General features: G+C 65.8%; 1 protein-coding gene across 1 annotated transcript; it reads right to left on the reverse strand.

The window, feature by feature from the left end:
• Positions 1-2,209: 2,209 nt before the first annotated feature.
• Positions 2,210-8,923, reverse strand: SEMA6C (semaphorin 6C; the record flags this gene model as incomplete). Its single annotated transcript, XM_051774029.1, is given in 10 exon segments — positions 2,210-3,364; positions 3,538-4,130; positions 4,132-4,351; positions 4,950-5,006; positions 5,295-5,350; positions 5,459-5,536; positions 5,638-5,784; positions 6,717-6,953; positions 7,868-8,023; positions 8,909-8,923. Coding segments are annotated over 10 exon segments (1,579 nt in total), but the record flags the coding sequence as incomplete, so codon positions are not given.
• Positions 8,924-8,997: the final 74 nt, after the last annotated feature.

Consider the following 8,997-nt stretch of genomic DNA (forward strand, 5'->3'; position numbering starts at 1 on the left):
TTACAGACTTTCCCTGCTGAAAAAAAAAACCCCCAATTTTCTGAAGCTGTTAATTATTCCCAATTATTTGCCAAATTACTCTACGAATCATTCCTGGCTCGGGACACAAAGGGGGAACTGTTGAGGCAGCACCACCTTCAGTCTCCCACATGAGCTTTCTCCTGCCTGCTTGGCCAAATTTGGAGCGAAAAAAACTTCGTGTTTACAGATTAAAAGATGTTTATTCCCTGGAAATTTGCATGTGCTCAAAGCTGCTTGGGAGCTTAGGGACGGGGAATTATCCAGAAGAACTTCCTATTCCTCAAGTTCACCCCGTCTGGGCTGGAAGTTGCATTATTGAGGCATCAAAATGAGACTTTTTTTCTTTTTTTTTTTTCCCCTCACAAGTTTTTGGGTTGTTTGTTTTTTTTTAAATGCAGATTTTTGACTTGTCATCCGGGTTTTTCAGCCTCGGAATTGTCAGGCCACAGGGTCTCCTCCTTCCCCCCAAAAACCATCTGCTGCTGCTGGGACATTTTGGGGAACCCCCAGGGCACAGCAGTGTGTCACGAATCACCCCCTGACCCTCCAGCTCTGACTGTACCTGTGGGTTTTTTACTGGGGTGGGATTTAGGATTTCCTGCCACCTCCCAACCCCGCTGTTCGCAGAGGGAAAGAACTCCCATTTTCCCTCTTTTTGGTTAAATTTGGGGCTGTTCCAGGCGGTGCTGCCTCCTCCCCCTCACCCTCCCTTTCTTAAAAGGAGCTTTTAAACCTTGACCCGCAGAGATCAGCAGCTTTTCCCCCCAAAAATTCCTCCTGGCCAGGACGTCAATACCTGCATTGTTGGGAAGGGGGAACAAATCCCTCCCTGCCAGAGCAGCTGGATTAGTGCTGAGCTGCCTGGGAATTCCAGCCCCAGGCACACATTTTGGGCAAGAACCTGCAAATCCCAGGGACCTCCACAAAAACCACCCTCCTGAGGTGTCACTTTGAACATTTTCAGGGCTGTGGGAGGGATTTTTTTTCTCCTTTTCTCCACGTTTTTGCCGTCCAGAACTATGAATTTTTCGAGTTGAGGTGTTTGTCAGGGAATACCAACCTTCACCTGTTTGTTCCAGGAACGATCTGGGGGAGTTTTTCCACCAGACCATCCAAAGGAATCATGAAAAAATTCCTTAATTTTTATGATATTTAGGCAAATATCCTACTTGCCACTGATTGCACATGGAAATCCAGGTGGGACAGCTCACTTGGGTCATCTCTGGAGATAAAAATGCCTTTTTTTTTTTAACTAAAATTTGTATTTTTTAAAGAACTCAAACCTTTTTATTTTCCCTTCCCCCAAACTTTGCTAATTTGGGTCTGTTTGAACTAAAAATCGACAATTTGGGGGCCTTCTTTGACCTAAGAACCTGCACAACCAGGTTGAATCCAGGCAGATCCTAATCCTGGGAGTTCTTTATGGATTTAAAGGACACTGTCAACTTTTGTTTTGCCTGAAAATCCCTGTTGTTATTTGTAAATCTGAGGAGTTTGGCAGCTGTTCGTGTTGTGCCTTCCCTGCTCTGTCATTGCCACCCTTCCCACCCCAAAAAAAAGGTGATTTTTACCCAAAAAACCCCTCCAGCTGGGGAAGAAACTTCCCCTGCGGAGGAGGAAATGAAAAATAAAAAGTCCAGGGGGCTCTTGGGAACCGATTTGGGTTCTTTTGGGGTTATTTTCAGAAGAAACGAAGCTGTGAGTGCCGTTGCCCTTTTGGGGGGGGAATCCCCTGATTTCAGTCTCCCTGCACAGAAGGGAGAATTTGAGCTCTGCCTGGAATTCCAACCCCGGGAAAAAAAAAACCCCAAAAACAACGAGGTTTTTTAAGGCCAAAGTGGCATTTTTGGGGGCAGTAAATTCCCTCCCCCGGGAATCTGGGCCTGGCATCCCATCCCTGCCCGTGTGGGCAGGAGAATCCCGGGAGAATCCTGCCTGCCTTCCCACTCTGGGGGCAATTAACCCCCTCTTGGGGCAATTAACCCCTTCTGGGGGGCAATTAACCCCTTCTGGGAGTAATTAACCCCCTCTGGGGGTAATTAGACCCCTGGAAGATGTCCCAGTTATCCCAAATCCCTGTAAATCCGGTTGGGACGAGCGGAGAAAACCCCACAGAAACCCCAAATTCCATCCTCACCACCCTGGGGGTCCCCTCCCTCCCCCCCCCCCGCCCTCTTTTTGGGGCCAAACCCGATTATTTGATTATTCTGGGCTTTTTTGGGGTTGATTTGATGGCTGGAGGAACCGGGGGCAGGTCCCTTTCTGGGGCAGGAACTCGGGGGCTCGGCCCCCCCTTCCCTTTCCTACTGAAAACGCAGAAATTTCACCATTTGTGCTTTTTTTTGGTGCTGTTATTTTTTAATAAAATCCCCCGGCCCAGCCCTGCTCCTACACGGTAGGACCAGGAGTGTCACCCCTCCCTGGGGGTCCCCTGGGTGGGGTGGGGGTGGGCAAAAAGGGGGGGGGGGACAGGAGCTCCCACCACCCCCCCTGCCCGGAGCAGAAAATAAATTAGAAAGGATCAAAAAAAAAAACCCCACAAAACCCCCAAACCCTGGGAAATTGGGGACATGGAGAGATTGTCACTGCTGGTTAGGGATTTGGGGACCCCAAAAACCTCTGTGGGGTCAGCTGGGGGATGTGGGGACCCCAAAAACCTCTGTGGGGTCAGCCGGGGGATGTGGAGACCCCAAAAACCTCTGTGGGGTCAGCCGGGGGATGTGGGGACCCCAAAAACCTCTGTGGGGTCAGCCGGGGGATGTGGGGACCCCAAAAACCTCTGTGGGGTCAGCCGGGGGATGTGGAGACCCCAAAAACCTCTGTGGGGTCAGCCGGGGGATGTGGGGACCCCAAAAACCTCTGTGGGGTCAGCTGGGGGATGTGGGGACCCCAAAAACCTCTGTGGGGTCAGCTGGGGGATGTGGGGATCCCAAAAACCTCTGTGGGGTCAGCTGGGGGATGTGGGGACCCCAAAAACCTCTGTGGAGGACACAGGGACCCCCCGTCACCACGGGCTGGGAGCTGGGGGGGGCTCAGGGGTCCCCCAGGGCAGAGGGATGGGGGGACCCCCACTGGGACCATCCTGGGGACAGGGGGACCCTCCCACAGGGCAGGGGCTTGTTTGGGGGGCCTCTGCTGCATTTGGGGGGTCCCCCATGGGCACTGGGGATTGGGATGTCCCTGGGGGGGCTCAGGGTTCCCTTGGCTGCAGTTTGGGGTCTCCCATGGGCATGGAGGACCTGAGTGTCCCTGGGGGGGCTCAGAGACCCCCCAACTGCAGTTGGGGGGTCCCCCGTGGGCACTGGGATGTGCCCCGGGGGGGCTCAGGGGTCCCTCAGCTGCAGTTGGGGGGTCTCCCATGGCCACTGGGGACCAGAGTGTCCCTGGGGGGTCTCAGGGGTACCCCGGCTGCAGTTGGGGGGTCTCCCATGGCCACTGGGGACCAGAGTGTCCCCTGGGGGGTCTCTCGTGGGCACTGGGATGTGCCCCGGGGGTTCAGGGGTCCCTCAGCTGCAGTTTGGGGGTCCCCTGTGGGCACTGGGGACCAGAGTGTCCTTGGGGGGGGGGGTCTCAGGGCCTCCCGGGGGCCGCGGGCAGCAGGAGGGGCTTGGGGAGCAGGGGAGGCTTCATGGACAGGGAGCGCTCGAGGGGGGGGGCCGTGCCGGGGAGCCCCCCAGGGCGGCCCCCCCGTGCCCAGCGAGTACATGCGGGTGAGCCCCCGGGCCGGGGGGCTGCCGGGGGTCCCCCCCAGCGACAGGCTCTGGGCCAGCGGCCGCCGGGGCGGGGGGGGGCTGTCGGGGGGCACATCCAGGCGCAGGGGGGCCCTGTCGTGGGGGGCCAGGGCCAGCAGGGCTCGGGGCTGCACCCGGTTGGCGAAGGAGCCGCTGCTGGGGGGGGGCCCGGCCCAGCCCGCGCCCCCCGGACCCCCGGGCGGCCGCTGCGGCGGCTCCTCCCGCGCCGCCCTGGGCGGGGGTCCCGGCCCGGGGGGCTCCGGGCACCCCAGGGCACCGAGCTGGGCGCTCTGGGGGCCGCGTCGGGGCTCCGGCGCCCGCTCCCGGGGGGTCTTGGCCGGGGGCTGCGGGGTGGGCTCGGGGGTGGGCAGCTCGGGGGGGGTCGCGGGGCAGCGCGGGGTACAGGCGGGGCACGGGCGGCTGGGCGGGGGTCCGCGGGGCCGGGGGCTCCGGGGGAGCCTTGGGGACGGCGGGCCGGTGGCAGCAGGTGGCCACCAGCCCGGCCCCCAGGGCCCCCAGGGCGAAGGCGCCCAGCACGCAGCCCACCAGCACCGGCAGCGGCACGGCCAGCGCGGCCCCCGGCCCGGGGCGCCGGACCCCTGCCGATGGGACCACCCGTCAGCACCCCCGCCGGGGGGCTGCACCCCCCAGAGCCCCCCCTTGTCCCCCTCACACCCCTGGGGGTCCCTGTCCCTGCCTCCTCCTGTCCCTGGGGTCCCCCTCACACCAGCTGGTCCTTGGGGTCCCCCTCCCACCCCCGGGTCCCTTCCTGGTCACTGGGGTCCCCCTCCCACCCTTGGAGTCCCTGCGGTCCTTGGGGTCCCCCTCCCACCCTTGGAGTCCCTGCGGTCCTTGGGGTCCCCCCTCCCACCCTTGGAGTCCCTACGGCCCCCCCTCACCCCTGGAGTCCCTTTCCTGTCCCTGGGGCCCCCACCCCGGGGTCCTTCTCCTTCCCGGGGGTCCCTCTCCCATTCTCGGGGTCTCTTTCCTGTCTCTGGGGGTCCCTTCCCTGTCCCTGGGGTGTCTCCCCCTCCCCGGGGTCCCTCTCCCAGCCCTGAGACCCCCCTGCCCGGTCCCCAGGGTCCCTCCCCAGGGTCCCTCCCCAGGGTCCCTCCCCAGGCCTGGGACCCCCCCTGCCCGGTCCCTGGGGTCCCTCCCCAGGGTCCCTCCCCAGGGTCCCCCTGTGGTGTCACTGACCGTGGGCCAGGTCCCCGTCCCCGTCCTCGTCCCCGTCCTGCCCCACCGCCGGCGCCTCTGTGGGGGCACAGCAGGGTCGGGCCAGGCCCCTCTGTCCCCTGGAGCCCCCCCTGACCCCCGGAGCCCCCCCGTGTCCCCTCAGCGTCCTCCCCATCCTCCGGCATCACCCACGTGTGCCAGGGCCACCCCAGTGCCACCCCGGTGCCACCTGCATCCCCCCCGTGCCCTCGTGTCCCCAGAAATGCCCAGGGTCACCCTTTATGTCCCCGAATATTCCCACGTTCCCAGTGCCCCCCATGACTCCAACCCCCCCCCCCAGCATCCCCCACGTCCCCCCCAGTTCACCTTGGCAGGTCCCGCTGATCCCGAGGGATCCCTCCACGTCCTGCTGGAAGCCACTCCTGGGACACACAGAGGGGACCTCACCCTCTGTCCCCGCTGTGCCCCCCAGGAGACCCGGGGGGGGTGGAAGGTGGGGGACCCCCAGAAAGGGGGTGGGGGACACTCACGGGAGGTCCTCGGAGAAGGGGACGCAGCCCTCGGGGGGCAGCCAGACACAGTAGGGGTCCCGGGCAGCCAGGCAGCTCCTGAGGGACACGGGGGGGGGGATGATGGAGCGACCCTGGCACAGTCCTGTGCCTCCTCACCCCCCCCCCGTGCCCCCCGTGCCCCCCGTGCCCCCCCTCACCTGCGGCAGGAGCCGTGGCGGCGGCAGCGGCTCAGGGGCACCCGCACGAGGCACCCGGCGAAGGCCACGAGCAGCTCCCGGCCCGGAGGGTGCAGCTCCAGCCCCAGCACCCGGCTGGGCACCCCCGAGACCCCCGGGGCCCGGCACCTGCCCCCCCGGAGGGAGTGAGCCCAGCCTGGCACCCACAGACCCCACAGACCCCCAGAACCTGCCCCCCCGGAGTGCCCGGGGTGTGAGCCCAGCCTGGCACCCACAGACCCCACAGACCCCCAGAACCTGCCCCCCCGGAGGGAGTGAGCGCAGCCTGGCACCCACAGACCCCACAGACCCCCAGAGTGCCCAGGGTGAGTGAGCCCACCTTGGCACCCACAGACCCCACAGACCCCCAGAGTGCCTGGGGTGAGTGAGCCCAGCCTGGCACCCACAGACCCCCACAGACCCCACAGATTCCCCAGAAACTGCACCCCCAGAGTGCCCGGGGTGAGTGAGCCCACCTTGGCACCCACAGACCCCACAGACCCCCACAGACCCCCAGAACCTGCACCCCACCGTGCCCGGGGTGACTGAGCCCACCCTGGCACCCACAGACCCCCAGAATCTGCCCCCCCACAGTGCCCGGGGTGAGTGAGCCCACCCTGGCACCCACAGACCCCACAGATCCCCAGAATCTGCCCCCCCAGAGTGCCCATGGTGAGTGAGCCCACCCTGGCACCCACAGACCCCACAGATCCCCAGAATCTGCCCCCCCCAGTGCCCGGGGTGAGTGAGCCCACCCTGGCACCCACAGACCCCCAGAACCTGCCCCCCCAGAGTGCCCGGGGTGAGTGAGCCCACCCTGGCACCCACAGACCCCACAGACCCCCACAGCCCCCCAGAATCTGCCCCCCCACAGTGCTTGGGGTGAGTGCAGCCCACCCTGGCACCCACAGACCCCACAGACCCCCAGAGTGCCCGGGGTGAGTGCAGCCCACCCTGGCACCCACAGCCCCCCAGTGCCCACAGCCCCCCAGCATCACCAGCCCCCACGGTGCCCCCCAGCCCCCCCAGCCCCCCCCCAGCCCCGGGGGTGCCCCCCTCACCGCCCGGGCTCGTAGAGGTTGATCTCCTCCAGCAGCAGCGTCGTGTCCCCGCTGTCCCCGCTGTCCCCAGCCCCGGGGGTGTCCCCAGGGCCCGGGGTGCCCGCGGGGGGCCGGGTGGTCTCGGGGCTCCTCGTGCCCACCAGGACCTTCAGCACCCGCCCGTCCTCGGCGCCCAGGAAGAGCACGGTGTGGTCCCCGCGGGGCCCCGCACCCGTGTCCGCGGCCAGCTGGGTCAGCCTGGGCCAGCACCGGGGCCTCCCTCGCACTCCGGGCCACCGGGGCTGCCACCGGGGCTGGCACTGCCCTGGGGGCTTCCCACTCGCCCCCCCTGGCACGGCTCACCCCGCACAGGAGCCCTGCACGGGGACCCTCCCCAGCGTGAGCACCCTCGGCCCCCCCACACCCAGAGCCACCACCTGCCCCCGGTGTCCCATCCCCAAGGCCACCTCTGTCTGTCCCCAAGGCCATCCCTGCTGTCCCCAAGGCCACCCCATCTGTCCCCAAGCCCACTCTGTCCCCAAGCCCACCCTGTCCCCAAGGCCACCTCTGCTGTCCCCAAGCCCACCCTGTCCCCAAGGCCACCTCTGTCTGTCCCCAAGGCCACCCCTGCTGTCCCCAAGCCCACCCTGTCCCCAAGCCCACCCCGTCTGTCCCCAGCCCCCCCCGTCCCCAGCCCACCCTGTCCCCAAGGCCACCCTGTCCCCAAGACCACCCTGTCCCCAGCCCCCCCTGTCCCCAGCCCACCCTGTCCCCAAGGCCACCCTGTCCCCAAGACCACCTTGTCCCCAAGACCACCCTGTCCCCAGCCCCCCCTGTCCCCAAGACCACCCTGTCCCCAGCCCCCCCTGTCCCCAGCCCCCCCTGTCCCCAGCCCACCCTGTCCCCAAGCCCACTCTGTCCCCAGCCCACCCTGTCCCCAAGGCCACCCCTGCTGTCCCCAAGGCCACCTCTGTCTGTCCCCAAGGCCACTCCTGCTGTCCCCAAGGCCACCTCTGTCTGTCCCCAAGGCCACCTCTGTCTGTCCCCAAGGCCACCCCTGCTGTCCCCAAGCCCACCTTGTCCCCAGCCCACCCTGTCCCCAAGACCACCCTGTCCCCAGCCCACCCTGTCCCCAGCCCCCCCGTCTGCCCCCAGCCCCCCCGTGCCCAGACCTGGTGCCGGTTTGGGTGAAGAGGGGCCTCCCCCCGGCGGGTGCCACGGCCCCGTGCAGCAGCGGGTGCTCCTTGGCGAACACCAGGCTCTCGTCGGGCAAGTCCCCGGAGGTGCCAACGCCGGTGGCAGGTCCCATCCCGGCACAGCAGCCCGGCCTGTGGCACGGGGGACGTGGGGACACGGGGACATGGGGACACGGGGACATGGGGACGTGGGGACACGGGGACATGGGGACACGGGGACATGGGACACGGGGACGTGGGGACACGGGGACGTGGGGATGTGGGGACACGGGGACATGGGGACACGGGGACGTGGGGATGTGGGGACACGGGGACACGGGGACGTGGGGATGTGGGGACGTGGGGACGTGGGAATGTGGGGACGTGGGGACATGGGGACATGGGGACACGGGGACATGGGGACACGGGGACGTGGGGACACGTGGACGTGGGGACGTGGGGATGTGGGGACGTGGGGACGTGGGGACACGGGGACACGGGGACGTGGGGATGTGGGGACATGGGGACGTGGGGACGTGGGGACGTGGGGACACGGTGTCTGTGACACTCCGGGGGCACCTGGGGGGGTGTGGGGGTCCCTGGGCTGAGGGACCCTGTGCAGGAGGGTATGGGGGGTCCCTGGGCTGAGGGACCATCTCCAGGGGGGTGTGTGAGGGTCTCTGGGCTGAGGGACCCTGTCCATGGGGTTGAGGGGGGGTCCCTGGGCTGAGGGACCCTGTCCAGGTGTGTGTGGGGGTCTCTGGGCTGAGGGACCCTGTGCAAGGGTGAGGTGGGGGGTCTCTGGGCTGAGGGACCCTGTCCAGGGGGTTGAGGGGGGTACCTGGGCTGAGGGACCCTGTCCCAGGGGGTTGAGGGGGGTACCTGGGCTGAGGGACCCTGTGCAGGGGGTTGAGGGGGTACCTGGGCTGAGGGACCCTGTCCAGGGGGTTGAGGGGGTACCTGGCTGAGGGACCCTGTCCAGGGGGTTGAGGGGGGTACCTGGGCTGAGGGACCCTGTGCAGGGGGTTGAGGGGGTACCTGGGCTGAGGGACCCTGTGCAGGGGGGTTGAGGGGGTACCTGGGCTGAGGGACCCTGTCCAGGGGGTTGAGGGGGTACCTGGGCTGAG

This window comes from Manacus candei, unplaced genomic scaffold (assembly GCF_025592945.1).
Source record: "Manacus candei isolate 608988 ecotype Guabito, Panama unplaced genomic scaffold, ASM2559294v1 h1tg000184l, whole genome shotgun sequence".
Classification (NCBI taxonomy): domain Eukaryota; kingdom Metazoa; phylum Chordata; class Aves; order Passeriformes; family Pipridae; genus Manacus; species Manacus candei.